Source organism: Chlorocebus sabaeus, chromosome 26 (genome assembly GCF_047675955.1).
Source record: "Chlorocebus sabaeus isolate Y175 chromosome 26, mChlSab1.0.hap1, whole genome shotgun sequence".
NCBI classification, from domain to species: Eukaryota; Metazoa; Chordata; class Mammalia; order Primates; family Cercopithecidae; genus Chlorocebus; species Chlorocebus sabaeus.
Window position 1 is genome coordinate 31761489 of NC_132929.1, and position 17520 is coordinate 31779008.

Genomic DNA, 17520 nt, shown 5'->3' on the forward strand with positions numbered 1-17520 from the left:
AAGAACTTTAAGATTAGTTATTTCACTTACCAAAATGCAGTCCACTTTAGATTGTACGGTTTTGCTAAAAGAAAGAGAAAGTTAGGTTAGTAAAATGAAAAGTTTATTAACTATCTGCAATATTCTCAAAAAGATGTGGTAATTTAGTCTTTCTTACTATGAAAAAATAAATACAGCTTCCTATTAAGATTAGGGATTGTAGCCTAAAACTGTGTTTTTCACAAAGCCAAACAAAAATCTATTTCCCATTCACTTTACTAAATTTAATCTTAAAGCATGGTCAAAATATTTCCTAAGTTTGTTTTGAATAAACAATTAAATTTTTAACTGTATATAAGTGCAGATTTATTACTATATTTACAAGTATGGCACAGAGCTTACAATAATTACGATTTTTACTGTCTGCCTGCCACTCTGGACAATAATTTGCTTAGCACTTAAAAGTCATAATGATGGACTACAATCTGTAACTGGTAAGGCTTGATACATAAAAGATTCTGTTCCCCCCTCTCTGTCTCAACACACACACACACACACACACACACCAGTAACAAGAATCCCTAGACATAAAAGCAATAATAAAAGATTAACTAATATAGTAATAAATTGGGAGGGCAGAAAAATACTTAGAAATAAACAATACAATAAAGCCACTATACATCAATTTAACCGAACTACTGAATATAAGTGAACTGTTAATATATAACACAAATGAAGCCAGTATAAAATAATTTAAACAACTAACCTTTGGATTTTGTTATAACACATAGGAAAGTGAAAATGCAAAGAAATCGTGCAAAGTGTTCAGGAACAGTTAACACTCAATCTTTAAAAGATGTTAAAACCAAATTGTCTTCTGCAAAAAGTTATAAAGCCAAATAAATGTAAACCAAAATTGGTTATTTGCCTTTGTATGTAGCCATACAGCTAAGCTATAATGTAAAAAAAAATTAGTATTTAAATCTCATTTAACACAATCAATAACACAATTTTATACATGTACCCAGATTTCAAATTTCATTTTCTAAACAATAAAATATGACTGGATTCAGTTTAATTGCAAAGTTCAGAACGACTAAAAAGAGCAAAAACAGTAAAGAATAACCGTAGGTTAAGAGGGACTGAATTCCCCTTCCCACAATCCTACAAAAGATTTTTAGAGGTTTTAAAATCTCCTTTTGGGATAACGTGTATAGCTTATAATTCATTGGCACCTAACTTGTGCTATTCTTCTCTCTTCTCAATAACTCCCAGTTTCCTCTGAGATCTGAGAGTTATCTATAGATTAAGAATTGCTGCTAAAAAAGTAATATATCCAGGATCCAACCATCTCTCATCACCTTGTTCTAAACAGTCATCATTGGCCAGGAGTGGTGGCTCATGCCTGTAATCCTAGCACTTTGGGAGGCCAAGGCAGGCGGATTGCCTCGGCTAAGGAGTTCGAGAACAGCCTGGGCAACACGGTAAAACCCCGTATCTACTAAAAAAAAAAAAAAAAAAAAAAAAAAAAAACCATTAGCTGAGCCTGGCAGCGTGCACCTGTAGTCCCAGCTACTTGGGAGGCTGAGGCAGGAGAATTGCTTGAACCTGGGAGGCAGAGTTTGCAGTGAGCCAAGATAGTGCCACTGCACTCCAGTCTGGGCAACAGAGCGAGACTCCGTCTCCAAAAAAATAAAACAAAACAAACAGTCATTATTTCTTGTCTAAGGTGTTACAACAACCTTTTAACTGGTTTCTCTGCTTCTATCTTTGCCCTATCACCAACCACCACACCCTGTGGGCTACTCCCAACAAAGTAGCCAGAGTGATTCTTTTTGAAGATGACATTAGTCCTTTGCTCCAAAGTCTTTACCATGGCCATAAAAACCCACTATGACCCAATCCTCTGCTGTCTTTCTGGTCTAAGCTCATACTAGTCTATTCTTCATTCATTCAGCTCTAGCCAGGCAGCCTCCATGACAGCTTCATGGCAGGAGCGGGCCCTGCACTGGCTTGCTCTGTCAGCCTCTAGGACTTTTCTCCCATATAACTTTTCCCTTTACTTTCTTTGTTACTTTGCTCCATGTTATCTTCAACAGACAGTTCTTCCCTGACTTCCCCATATAAAATATTCCCAATCACTCTCTATAGCTCTCATCCTGCTTTATTTTTCATCATTGCACTTATCACCAGTGATATTATAATTTTATTAATTTGTTTACCAGCTATCTTCCTTGACTAGAATTTAAACTTCATGATAGCAAGCTTTGTCTGTTTTGCTCATTGCTGTGTTATCATCTGGTACATGTAAGGAGTTCAATAAAATCTGTTGAATGAATAAATGAAAAAAAATTTCAGTCCCCCAGATGAAGAAAAGTCCTTGTAAAGACTGGGACCACTTAAGAATGAGTTTTTATATAAATTAGTATGAAAATGAAATGTTTATTTTATAACATACAGATCTCAATATATTTTCATTGTACCAGTAATCTATGGGATTATCTAAGTAGGATGGTTATCTAAGGAGGATGACTTTATCTACCTTAGAGCTTGGTAAAGCTCTAAAACATATATATAAATGATAGCCTTTTAAAGCAGGGGTACCCAACTCTCATCCCTGTTAGGAACAGGGTCACACAGCAGGAGGTGAGCAGCCGAGTGCATTACTGCCTGACCTCTGCCTCCTGTCACATCAGTGGCAACATTAGATTCTCATAGGAGCCTGTGAACCCTATTGTGAACTGTATGTGTGAGGGATCAAGGCTGCATTGTCCTCATGAGAATCTCATGCCTGATGATCTGTCACTGTCTCCCATCAACCCCAGACGGGACCACTATCTAGCTGCAGAAAAACAAGAGGGCTCCCACTGATTCTACATTATGGTGAGTTGTATAATTATTTCATTATATTATTACAATGTAATAATAACATAAATACACTGTACTATAAATGTAATGAGTTTGAATCATCCCCAAACCATCTCCCCCACCCCTCGATCTATGGGAAAATTTTTTGTCTTCTATGAATTTGGTCCCTGGTGCCAAAATGGTTGGGGACTGCTGTTTTAAAGGATAGAGTTATAAAGAAAAATGAAAGCCCTTCTGGTAGATGAGGGCCCTGGAATCACTTAGCCCCTTGATTATTTTTACTTTATACTTAAACATAATAGAACAATATAGATGGAGTTTAAGTTCCCCTTTTCTTCTGCCTAGTCTTATACCCCTCCCTACCTTCTCAAAGGCAACTATCATTAATCCAATGTGTAAACTTTCCAGTTGTTACTTCGAGTTGTTCCTTGTATTAAACAAAAATCTATAAGCAACATACACTGTTCTGTGAAGCTTTTAAATGTTTATGTAAGTTCCATTACACTGTACATATTCTACAATTTTTTAAACTCAACATTGTTTTTGAGATCCATCCATGTTGATACACTCAGATGAAGTTCATTCATTTTAACTACTAAAAATTATCCCATTGAATGAATAATCAAATTTATTCATCTATTCCTCTACTGAAAGATAATTATGTAGCTTCCAGTTTTTCTACAAACAGTACTGCCTGCCATAAGTGTCTTTGTATATGTCTCTTGGTATATACCTGTAAGAATTTCTCAGCTATAAATCTCGAAGTCAATTTTCTAGGGCTTATAAATGATTTTTTTCTATTTTATTTTATATTAACAAATTTCTCTCTCAAACACTTATATCCATTTATACTTCCATTAGCAGTATACGATAGTTCTTATTTTCTTATTACCTTGCATATATATGCCATTTATACATGATACAGGTAATACATATATACTAAAAAGTTACTATTCCAATGGACATGAAATTGTATTTTTTAAAAAAATTGTCTTTTCCTCAATTACTAGCAATGCTGTGTGCCTTTTAACCTGCCTGCTAGACATAGGGATTTTCTCCTCCACGAATTGTTGGTTCCTATCCTTTGCATATTTTTAAGTAGAGCTATTTATTACATTATAGAAGCTTTATATATTCTGGATACTAATTCTATTATATATATTTAACTTTGTTAATAACTTTTATTAAAGTTAACATTTTTGATCTAGTCAAATAATTTTTTTCCTTTATGAGTTATTTTTATGTCTTATTTAAGAAATCCTATCTAAGATTAAAAGCAGTCTATATTTTATTCTAAAAGTTTTGAAGTTAGCTTTTCTCAGTTTGATCTTTAATTGGAATTTATTCTGGTGTATGGTCTGGTGTAATATGCAGTATATACTATTTCCATCTGGGAACCCATTCACTATTTTATTACACTAAATTTCAGTATGTGCTTGAATCTTTTTCTGGCCCTTTTCTGTTTTATTATTAATCTACTCATCTATCCCTAAATCAACACCACACTTTGAATTTATTACTGCCATAAAATTTAGGTCTAGTTATTTGATTGCATGACCCTCCTTGTTCATTTCCAAAACAGTCTTGACAATTCTTGGACCTTTGTTTTTCCAGGTGAATTTTTCAATCAGGTTTCTAATTTCACAAAAGTCCTCCTAAACTTTATGTAGGACTTTATTTTTGGACTGTATTAATGTTATAGGTTGAATGGGAGATGATGACTGATAATTTGGATTTTTTTTTATCTGTCCTTAAAATGTCATTTCCTTTCTGAATAAATATTTTGTTAGAAAGAGTACCAGGCAACTTACAGATGGTATTGCGAATTTTATCTGTGTGTTGATGTTCAGGCAAACTATTGGTTTTCTATGTTGACCTTATCTCCAGCAACCTTCATGAACTTTTATTAGTTCTAATAGCATGTAGATTTTTATTTTTTGAGACAGAATTTTGCTTTTGTTGCCCAGGCTGGAATGCAGTACGCCATCGCGGCTCACCACAACCTCCGCCTCCCGGGTTCAAGCAATTGTCCTGCCTCAGCCTCCTGGGTAGTTGGCATTAGAGGTATGCGCCACCACGCTCAGTTAATTTTGTATTTTGTATTTTTTTTTTTTTTTGGAGAGACTGGGTTTCTCCATGTTGGTCAGGCTGTTCTCGAATTCCCAACCTCAGGTGATCCACCCACCTTGGCCTCCTAAAGTGCTGGGATTACAGGTGTAAGCCATCGTGCCCGGACAGTTCTAATAGTATGTAGATTCTCTTGCAGGTAATCATTTCATTTATAATTACTATTTTTCTTCCTTTCCAATCTTTATGTCTCTTTCCCCCTCCTTTTTCTTATCTAATTACTTTGGCTAAAATCTCCAATATAATAAAGAGTAGCAGTAACAGAAGATATCCTTGTTTTGTTTCTGCACTAAAGAATTTATTTCTAAGCTTTCTGTAATCAAGAATAATTCTGGTAACATGTGTTTTAGTAAATGTTCTCTATCCATTTAAGACACTTTTTTTTTTAGTCCTACTAGTATGACAGTTAAGGCTTTTGCTCTTCTTTTCTCTCTGCCAAGGAACACTCTTCAAAAGTGCTACCTGCCTGACTTGCTCCCTTACTTTTCTGTGCTCAGTGGTTCAAACGTTATCTCCTTAGAAACCTTCCCTGACTGTATCTTGTCATTCTCTTGTCCTTTACACGTTGCTTTATCTTTATTATAATTACTGCCACTGGCATTTATCTGTTTGTCCAACATCCCCACTAGCTTTATAAAGAAAGAAGTTGGTATGATTTGCTTACTACTATCTTCCCAACACAAGGAACAGTATCTGGCAAGGAGGCTTATTATCTACTATCTTTTTTAAAAAAACTAGCTTTGAATTTTCTTGATTGAGCTCTTTTTTGACATCTCATCAGTTTTTATTTTTTGTTTTTCTTCTGCATTATTTGTATTTATGCTGTTAAAGTTCAATACAAAACACATTTTCCCCTTACTTCTTTGTTTTTAATAAGCACACACAAGAAAGACTTTATCTTTCTATTCCTGAAAAATTTCCATTAACTGGAACCTACAAATTTTGCTATGTAGTATTTTGTTATTTAATTTTAAATATTTTGTAATTTAGTATTTAATGTCCACGAATATATATGTCTTATTTTTAAACTATCTACTACCAATCAATTACTTTTTCACTTCAGCCAGGGAATATGGTTTTCATGATGAAAACTTCCTTTGGGACCCAACTCACAGTCATATTATTTAAGAATCTATGTATCCTTTAAAAAAATCTGTATTCTCTATTTATCTGCTAGAGGGATTTCCATACAGATCTATATTTAATCAAGTTTATTAATTATGCTGTTTAAATATTTTGTTGCCATTTTATCTACCAGTTTCTGACAACTACGACTGGACATTTATTAATTCTCTTTGGAAGTGTCAATTTTTGCATTCTTAACTCCAAGACTATACTGCTAAGACTATATTCTATATAAATAAGACTATAATTTTTACATTTTCTTGGTAGTATATTCCTTTTATCAACATCTAGTGTCCTTTACGGTAATACCATTTTGTCTTAAGCTCTACTCTGTTGTATATTAATGTTGTCAAACCATCTTTCTTTTTGTTTTCTGGTTTTTACTACTGATGAGAAATTTGTGGTCAGTCTCCCTTTCCTCATGTGATTTATTCTTTTTAATTTAATCATGAGTTCATTTTAAGCAAGGATATTTTCTCCAGGGAAGTCCTGTATACCTGGATTGGCATTATTTTCTCTCATGATCTGAAATTTTTAAATTATGAACTTACCTTCACAACGATTATTTTTCAGAGGAATCTTATATCCTGTGGGTTATAGAAGCAGTTTCATATTTGTCTCTGCTGAATTTCTAAGGGTTTAATGGTTCCAGACATATTTGTATACTGATTTACTGATTTAGAGTTCTTGTACCAAAAGGAAACTATGATATCAAATCAAACTCCACATTCATCTATAATACAGGCTTAAGGCTCCGGATCTCATATTTTACCCTTCTACATGCCCTGGGCAAACAGCAGGCTTACCTGAAACTTCCTGGGTCTGTCTGTGGGTTCCCTTTTTAGTCCCATTTCACAGGTAAAAATCTCTCTTCAGGTTCTATGCTTTAGTTGATCAGTTCCAACTACCTTGTGAGAGCACAGAGTATGTGGCCTAGACTTTCCTATGAACATTAAGACATCAATCCCCAGCATTTAAGGTCTGTATGAGGATATGAAAACCACTATGGGCCATTTAGGAATTAGTTCCTGCTTACCACCTTTCTTAAGTCAGCTCCCCTGACTCCTTGTTACTAGCACCTATGAATTTAATTTCTCTTTCTTGATTTGAAGCCTTTATATATGTAAATAACCTTTCTGTATATATCTTATCAACAGTTTATGTCCGGCATGTGTGGGGTGAAAATCCTGCCACAAGAGCTCAACTATACTGTCCAGGAGTCTTTTACTACATGGGTGTATACATAAACTATATGTATACATATAAACTGTATACATAAATGTGTATGTGTATATATGTATAATATACACACCTTTCTATACATATATGTGTGTATAATAAACCCATCATAGTTTTATACCAGTGTTAATGGAATATTTTTGAAAACTTGCCCCAAATTCTACCACTACAACCAATAAACTCTTTTCTTTTTTCCCATACTCTCTCCAGTATGTATTCATGAACATATCTAATTTTTAACACAGCTATAATCAAACCAGGGTATTATTTAAATTTGCCAAAATCATATTCTAATAGTCTTCAAATTTTTAATGTCATGTATTTTTTGTAATTCCATTTAGCAGATGTTTCATAATTTCCTAAACTATTACCTGAATACACTTTGTTTTAACTGTTTCAATTAAAATAATGCTTCAGTGTTCTGCTTCAGGTAATGACAATTTAACATATATTAAAATTAACTTGCCACACATAACAATTATACATTCTGGACAAAATACAAAAACAAATGTTAAGTCAAAAGAGTAATCGAAAGCAGGTAGCAACTGGAAGGAAGTTAGCCTTAAATGAGAAAACTGTACTGGTATAATTTTGTTTTTTTGAGATGGAGTCTTGCTCTCTCGCCCAGGCTGGAAGGCAGAGGCGAGATCTCAGCTCACTGCAACCTCCACCTCCTGGGTTCAAGTGATTCTCCTGCCTTAGCCTCCTGAGTAGCTGGGATTACAGGCACATGCTGCTACGCCTGGCTACCTTTTTGTATTTAAGTAGAGATGGGGTTTCACGGTGTTGCCCAGGCTGGTCTAGAACTCCTGAGTTCAAGAAATCCACCTGCCTCGGCCTCCCAAAGTGCACTGGTAGAATCTGTTGTCTTGCTAGCTTAAAAAGGACAAAGTTTGGGGTTGCCAAGGCAGCTTAAAAGTGAAAGGTAAAATCCCAGAAAGGAAAGTGCTGCAAAATTTCTATATGAACTACACCTAATATTTGAATGACCCTAGTCTGAGGAAGACTCCAAGGTTCTTCACAAAGAGAAACAGCTAGAAGGTGAAAGGATCTGAGATGAGATTTCTGCTGCTGCCTGTCACAGAAAAAATCATGTTGGGGGTTGAATCCAGCCACATTAGATGTCTACTAAGACAAAAATTCAACACTCATCAGAGAAAAATAACAGAATCCAAAGTCTATAATACATCACCCATAATGCCCATTACACAAGCAAAATACACTATAGTGAACAAACAGGAAAAAAAGACCTAGAGTCAAGAGAAACAGCAGCTCACAGACACTAAATCCTGAATGATCTAAGTGTCAGAATTATCAGACAAGGACTTCAAAGCAAGTATTATAAACATTTTCAAGTATTTAAAGGAAAATATGGTCATAATAAATGTTCGCCTAGGGAAATCTCAGCTGACAAATGGAAGCTATGAAAAAGAACCAAATGAAGCTCTAGAACTTAAAAGGTATAATGTCTGAAATGAAAAATTCATTGGATGGCCTTAATTTGAGATCAGATGGCAGAAAAAGGGCCACTTAACTGGAAAATCAATAGGTCTATTGAATGTGAAGAAAAGACTTTTAAAAAATAATAAACAGAGCTTCAGAAATTTAAAGTTCAATATTAAGTGGTCTAACTATGTACAATGGGAGAGGAGAGATAATGAGACAGAAAAATACAATATTTAATAAATGGCCAAAGTCTTTCCAAATTCTAAGAAAAACACAATCTTCTAGATCCAAGAAGTTCAGCAAATTCCAAGCAGGATAATTATAAAGAAACCCACACATAGTCAAAAGGATGAAAAAACAAAGATAAAAAGTACACTGTGAAAGCAGCCAGAAAAAAGTAACATTGCATGCAGTGAAAAAGTTATATGAATGAAACCTGACTAATGATACCTGACTTCTACTGACAGTAAACTGATTTGCAGCAGAGGTACCAAAGCAATTCAAGGGACAAAAGAAAATCGTTACTACAAATTCTGATGGAGTAACTAGACACATCTGTAAACAAATGTACAAACCTCATACTACAGAAAAATTTGAGCTGAAGCTTAAAGTGTCTAGAAGAAACCACAAGGAGAATATTCTGATGTGAGAGCGGACAAAGATTTCTTAGGGTTACAGAAGCAATAAACATTTTTTTTTTTTCTTTTTGAGACAGAGTCTCACTTTATCACCCAGGCTGGAGTGCAGTGGTATGATCTCGGCTCACTTCAACCTCCACCTCCAGGGTTCAAGTGATTCTGCTGCCTCAGCCTCCCCAGTAGCTAGGCCACAACGCCCAGCTGATTTTTGTATTTTCAGTAGAGATGGGGTTTTGCCGTGTTGGCCATGCTGGTGTTGAACTCCTGACCTCAGGTGATCCACCCACCTCGGCCTCCCAAAGTGCTGGGATTACAAGCATGAACCACTGTGCCCCACTGCAATAAACATTTTTAAAAAGGCTTTGGGAGGCCAAGGCAGAAAAACTGCTTGAGGCCAGGAGTTTGAGACCAGCCTGGGCAACACGGTGAGACTCTATTTCTACAATTTTTTTTTAAAAAGCCAGGCGTGGTAGTGCATGCCTGTAGCCCTTAGCTACTTGGAGGCTGAGAATCACTTGAGCCCAGGAGTTCAAGGCTTCAGTGAGCTCTGATCATGTTACTGCATTTCAGCCAGGACAACAGAGCGAGACCGTTTCTAAAAACAAAAATAAATCAGACCCAATCAAAATAACAGTAAACTTCCATTCACTGAAATACATCAATTAAGAAAGTAAAAAAACCACCAACTAAATAAAATACTCGAAAAACATATCTGACAAAACACTTATGCCTAGAATATATAAGGAACTCCTACAACTCTGTAGTAAAAGACAGGTAACTCAATAAATAAAGAGCAAACAACTGGAATAGATATTTCACAAAAATGTACAAAAATGTCCAATAAACACATGAAAAGATGTTCAAGGAACCAAGCCACCAAGGAAATACAAATCAAAATCGCAATGAAATACCATTAGGAGGCTTAAATTAAAAATGCCAAAGATCCAAATATTGGCAAGGATTTGAAGCAACCATAACTCTCATATATTTATGGTGGGAATGTGAAACGCAAAACCACCTTGGACTAGTTTAGCATTTAGACATAAACCTACCATAAGTATTTATCCAACAGGAATCAAACTAGATGTCCACAAAACAGATGCTGAAGAAAAAGAATGTTCATAGCATCTTTATAATAATTCCAAACTGGAAACAATGCAAATGATATCAATGTAAGAATGAATAAGCACTTTGTGGCATAGTCACACAATGGAATACTACTCAGCAATTAAAAGAAACCCATACATAGAGGAACATGGATGAATCTCATAGATATTATACTGAGCCATATAAAACACCTAGAAAAGTTCATTCTGTATGATTTTACTTACATGAAGTTCTAGAGTAGGTAAAATTAATACATGATGAAGGAAAACTTAGAAAAAGTAGCTGTCTCAGGATGAGGCTTCCCTGATGACTGGGAAGGATCATGTACAGACAACATAATGCAATGCTCCATTTCCCTTTTCAGGAAAGAATTTTGACCCACTGCTGGTAGTGCAGTGCAGTGCAGTCCAGTGCAGCACAAAGCCCTCGGTGTCTGTCAGCATTCAGTGTCTGTGCCCTTGGGTATGATTGCTTACGCTGAAGGAAATATCACTTCTCGAGGTCATACCAATTTCCAGGGACAGCCCATATCTAGACACTAATCAACATGGGGATATTAAGGACCAGCCCCTTCCCCCAACTTGAGACAGCTTTGATTGGTCATTCTATCTTCGGAACTCTTCAGCATTGCAGTTCAACCTTCCCTCTGCCCAAGCTGTTTCCTTCCCCTCCATTCCCTTCCATAGATCATAGATCATAGAATCACAAAAGCACTCCCTAATAAAGTGGTCCTTAAAATATGATTCCTGGACTAACAGTATCAGCATACCTGGGAACTAGTTAAAAATGCAAATTTCTGGGTCCCACTACAGACCTACTGAATTGGAGAGCAGAAGCACCATTTACACGTGAAGAGCTTCCTATCAACTTTTTGTGCCGCACTCTTAAATATACTCAGATGGATAGACAACTGGAAAAAACTCTTCAATATGAAAGACAGAGAAAAAAGGGGGTGAAACCCTTACTTGGAAGAAATAACACTATGCAAAAAGAAAACAAAACTTTAATCCTCAAAAAGGTTAAGGGAAGACGCTGCATTCAAGAAACATAAATTTCAGGGCGGAGCAAGATGGCCGAATAGGAACAGCTCCAGTCTCCAACTCCCAGCGCGAGCGACACAGAAGACCGGGGATTTCTGCATTTTCAACTGAGGTACTGGGTTCATCTCACTGGGGAGTGCCAGACTATCGGTGCTGGTCAGCTGCTGCAGCCCGACCAGCGAGAGCTGAAGCAGGGCGAGGCATTGCCTCACCTGGAAAGCGCAAGGGGGAAGGGAATCCCTTTCCCTAGCCAGGGGAACTGAGACACACAACACCTGGAAAATCGGGTAACTCCCACCCCAATACTGCGCTTTAAGCAGACAGGCACACCAGGAGATCATATCCCACACCTGGCCGGGAGGGTCCCACACCCACGGAGCCTCCCTCATTGCTAGCACAGCAGTCTGTGATCTACTGGCAAGGCAGCAGCAAGGCTGGGGGAGGGGCGCCCGCCATTGCTGAGGCTTAAGTAGGTAAACAAAGCTGCTGGGAAGCTCGAACTGGGTGGAGCTCACAGCAGCTCAAGGAAACCTGCCTGTCTCTGTAGACTCCACCTCTGGGGACAGGGCACAGTAAATAATAACAAACGCAGCAGCTCTGCAGACGCAAACGACTCTGTCTGACAGCTTTGAAGAGAGCAGTGGATCTCCCAACACGGAGGTTGAGATCTGAGAAGGGACAGACTCCCTGCTCAAGTGGGTCCCTGACCCCTGAGTAGCCTAACTGGGAGACATCCCCCACTAGGGGCAGTCTGACACCCCACACCTCACAGGGTGGAGTACACCCCTGAGAGGAAGATTCCAAAGCAAGAATCAGACAGGTACACTCGCTGTTCAGAAATATTCTATCTTCTGCAGCCTCTGCTGCTGATACCCAGGCAAACAGGGTCTGGAGTGGACCTCAAGCAATCTCCTACAGCTACAACCTACAGCTGAGGATCCTGACTGTTAGAAGGAAAGCTATCAAACAGGAAGGACACCTACACCAAAACCCCATCAGTACATCACCATCATCAAAGACCAGAGGCAGATAAAACCACAAAGATGGGGAAAAAGCAGGGCAGAAAAGCTGGAAATTCAAAAAATAAGAGCGCATCTCCCCCGGCAAAGGAGCGCAGCTCATCGCCAGCAACGGATCAAAGCTGGACGGAGAATGACCTCGACGAGATGAGAGAAGAAGGCTTCAGTCCATCAAATTTCTCAGAGCTAAAGGAGGAATTATGTACCCAGCGCAAAGAAACTAAAAATCTTGAAAAAAAAGTGGAAGAATTGATGGCTAGAGTAATTAATGCAGAGAAGCTCACAAACGAAATGAAAGAGACGAAAACCATGGCACGAGAAATACGTGACAAATGCACAAGCTTCAGTAACCGTCTCGATCAACTGGAAGAAAGAATGTCAGCGATGGAGGATCAAATGAATGAAATGAAGCGAGAAGAGAAACCAAAAGAAAAAAGAAGAAAAAGAAATGAACAAAGCCTGCAAGAAGTATGGGATTATGTAAAAAGACCAAATCTACGTCTGATTGGGGTGCCTGAAAGTGACGGGGAAAATGGAACCAAGTTGGAAAACACTCTTCAGGATATCATCCAGGAGAACTTCCCCAACCTAGTAGGGCAGGCCAACATTCAAATCCAGGAAATACAGAGAACGCCACAAAGATACTCCTCGAGAAGAGCAACTCCAAGACACATAATTGCCAGATTCACCAAAGTTGAAATGAAGGAAAAAATCTTAAGGGCAGCCAGAGAGAAAGGTCGGGTTACCCACAAAGGGAAGCCCATCAGACTAACAGCAGATCTCTCGGCAGAAACTCTTCAAGCCAGAAGAGAGTGGGGGCCAATATTCAACATTCTTTTTTTTTTTTTGAGACAGAGTCTGGCTCTGTCGCCCAGGCTGGAGTGCAGTGGCCGGATCTCAGCTCACTGCAAGCTCCGCCTCCCGGGTTTACGCCATTCTCCTGCCTCAGCCTCCGGAGTAGCTGGGACTACAGGCGCCCGCCACCTCGCCCGGCTAGTTTTTTGTATTTTTAGTAGAGACGGGGTTTCACCGTGTTCGCCAGGATGGTCTCGATCTCCTGACCTCGTGATCCGCCCGTCTCGGCCTCCCAAAGTGCTGGGATTACAGGCTTGAGCCACCGCGCCCGGCCTCAACATTCTTAAAGAAAAGAATTTTAAACCCAGAATTTTATATCCAGCCAAACTAAGTTTCATAAGTGAAGGAGAAATAAAATCCTTTACAGATAAGCAAATGCTTAGAGATTTTGTCACCACTAGGCCTGCCTTACAAGAGACCCTGAAGGAAGCACTAAACATGGAAAGGAACAACTGGTACCAGCCATTGCAAAAACATGCCAAAATGTAAAGACCATCAAGGCTAGGAAGAAACTGCATCAACTAACGAGCAAAATAACCAGTTAGTATCATAATGGCAGGATCAAGTTCACACATAACAATCTTAACCTTAAATGTAAATGGACTAAATGCTCCAATTAAAAGACACAGACTGGCAAACTGGATAAAGAGTCAAGACCCATCAGTCTGCTGTATTCAGGAGACCCATCTCACACGCAGAGACATACATAGGCTCAAAATAAAGGGATGGAGGAAGATTTACCAAGCAAATGGAGAACACAAAAAAGTGGGCGGGGGTTGCAATACTAGTCTCTGATAAAACAGACTTTAAACCATCAAAGATCAAAAGAGACAAAGAAGGCCATTACATAATGGTAAAGGGATCAATTCAACAGGAAGAGCTAACTATCCTAAATATATATGCACCCAATACAGGAGCACCCAGATTCATAAAGCAAGTCCTTAGAGACTTACAAAGAGACTTAGACTCCCATACAATAATAATGGGAGACTTCAACACTCCACTGTCAACATTAGACAGATCAACGAGACAGAAAGTTAACAAGGATACCCAGGAATTGAACTCATCTCTGCAGCAAGCAGACCTAATAGACATCTATAGAACTCTCCACCCCAAATCAACAGAATATACATTCTTCTCAGCACCACATCGTACTTACTCCAAAATTGACCACGTAATCGGAAGTAAAGCACTCCTCAGCAAATGTACAAGAACAGAAATTATAACAAACTGTCTCTCAGACCACAGTGCAATCAAATTAGAACTCAGGACTAAGAAACTCAATCAAAACCGCTCAACTACATGGAAACTGAACAACCTGCTCCTGAATGACTACTGGGTACATAACGAAATGAAGGCAGAAATAAAGATGTTCTTTGAAACCAATGAGAACAAAGATACAACATACCAGAATCTCTGGGACACATTTAAAGCAGTGTGTAGAGGGAAATTTATAGCACTAAATGCCCACAAGAGAAAGCAGGAAAGATCTAAAATTGACACTCTAACATCGCAATTAAAAGAACTAGAGAAGCAAGAGCAAACACATTCGAAAGCTAGCAGAAGGCAAGAAATAACTAAGATCAGAGCAGAACTGAAGGAGATAGAGACACAAAAAACCCTCCAAAAAATCAATGAATCCAGGAGTTGGTTTTTTGAAAAGATCAACAAAATTGACAGACCACTAGCAAGACTAATAAAGAAGAAAAGAGAGAAGAATCAAATCGACGCAATTAAAAATGATAAAGGGGATATCACCACCGACCCCACAGAAATACAAACTACCATCAGAGAATACTATAAACACCTCTACGCAAATAAACTGGAAAATCTAGAAGAAATGGATAATTTCCTGGACACTTACACTCTTCCAAGACTAAACCAGGAAGAAGTTGAATCCCTGAATAGACCAATAGTAGGCTCTGAAATTGAGGCAATAATTAATAGCCTACCAACCAAAAAAAGTCCAGGACCAGATGGATTCACAGCTGAATTCTACCAGAGGTACAAGGAGGAGCTGGTACCATTCCTTCTGAAACTATTCCAATCAATAGAAAAAGAGGGAATCCTCCCTAACTCATTTTATGAGGCCAACATCATCCTGATACCAAAGCCTGGCAGAGACACAACAAAAAAAGAGAATTTTAGACCAATATCCCTGATGAACATCGATGCAAAAATCCTCAATAAAATACTGGCAAACCGGATTCAGCAGCACATCAAAAAGCTTATCCACCATGATCAAGTGGGCTTCATCCCTGGGATGCAAGGCTGGTTCAACATTCGCAAATCAACAAACATAATCCAGCATATAAACAGAACCAAAGACAAGAACCACATCATTATCTCAATAGATGCAGAAAAGGCTTTTGACAAAATTCAACAGCCCTTCATGCTAAAAACGCTCAATAAATTCGGTATTGATGGAACGTACCTCAAAATAATAAGAGCTATTTATGACAAACCCACAGCCAATATCATACTGAATGGGCAAAAACTGGAAAAATTCCCTTTGAAAACTGGCACAAGACAGGGATGCCCTCTCTCACCACTCCTATTCAACATAGTGTTGGAAGTTCTGGCTAGGGCAATCAGGCAAGAGAAAGAAATCAAGGGGATTCAGTTAGGAAAAGAAGAAGTCAAATTGTCCCTGTTTGCAGACGACATGATTGTATATTTAGAAAACCCCATTGTCTCAGCCCAAAATCTCCTTAAGCTGATCAGCAACTTCAGCAAAGTCTCAGGATACAAAATTAATGTGCAAAAATCACAAGCATTCTTATACACCAGTGACAGTCAAACAGAGAGCCAAATCAGGAACGAACTTCCATTCACAATTGCTTCAAAGAGAATAAAATACCTAGGAATCCAACTTACAAGGGATGTAAAGGACCTCTTCAAGGAGAACTACAAACCACTGCTCAGTGAAATCAAAGAGGACACAAACAAATGGAAGAACATACCATGCTCATGGATAGGAAGAATCAATATCGTGAAAATGGCCATACTGCCCAAGGTAATTTATAGATTCAATGCCATCCCCATCAAGCTACCAATGAGCTTCTTCACAGAATTGGAAAAAACTGCTTTAAAGTTCATATGGAACCAAAAAAGAGCCCGCATCTCCAAGACAATCCTAAGTCAAAAGAACAAAGCTGGAGGCATCACGCTACCTGACTTCAAACTATACTACAAGGCTACAGTAACCAAAACAGCATGGTACTGGTACCAAAACAGAGATATAGACCAATGGAACAGAACAGAGTCCTCAGAAATAATACCACACATCTACAGCCATCTGATCTTTGACAAACCTGAGAGAAACAAGAAATGGGGAAAGGATTCCCTATTTAATAAATGGTGCTGGGAAAACTGGCTAGCCATAAGTAGAAAGCTGAAACTGGATCCTTTCCTTACTCCTTATACGAAAATTAATTCAAGATGGATTAGAGACTTAAATGTTAGACCTAATACCATAAAAATCCTAGAGGAAAACCTAGGTAGTACCATTCAGGACATAGGCATGGGCAAAGACTTCATGTCTAAAACACCAAAAGCAACGGCAGCAAAAGCCAAAATTGACAAATGGGATCTCATCAAACTAAAGAGCTTCTGCACAGCAAAAGAAACTACCATCAGAGTGAGCAGGCAACCTACAGAATGGGAGAAAATTTTTGCAATCTACTCATCTGACAAAGGGCTAATATCCAGAACCTACAAAGAACTCAAACAAATTTACAAGAAAAAAACAAACAACCCCATCCAAAAGTGGGCAAAGGATATGAACAGACATTTCTCAAAAGAAGACATTCATACAGCCAACAGACACATGAAAAAATGCTCATCATCACTGGCCATCAGAGAAATGCAAATCAAAACCACAATGAGATACCATCTCACACCAGTTAGAATGGCGATCATTCAAAAGTCAGGAAACAACAGGTGCTGGAGAGGATGTGGAGAAATAGGAACACTTTTACACTGTTGGTGGGATTGTAAACTAGTTCAACCATTATGGAAAACAGTATGGCGATTCCTCAAGGATCTAGAACTAGATGTACCATATGACCCAGCCAT

General features: G+C 38.2%; 1 protein-coding gene across 2 annotated transcripts in view; it reads right to left on the reverse strand.

Annotated features, from left to right (window-relative positions):
* The window catches only part of RFX7 (regulatory factor X7), a 164202-nt gene that overhangs the window by 91226 nt on the left and 55456 nt on the right, over positions 1-17520 (reverse strand). For both annotated transcript variants that reach the window (XM_073012186.1, XM_073012187.1), the window contains exon 3: positions 31-64. In XM_073012186.1, the coding sequence (XP_072868287.1) occupies positions 31-64 (34 nt within the window). The remainder of the gene's footprint in view (positions 1-30; positions 65-17520) is intronic.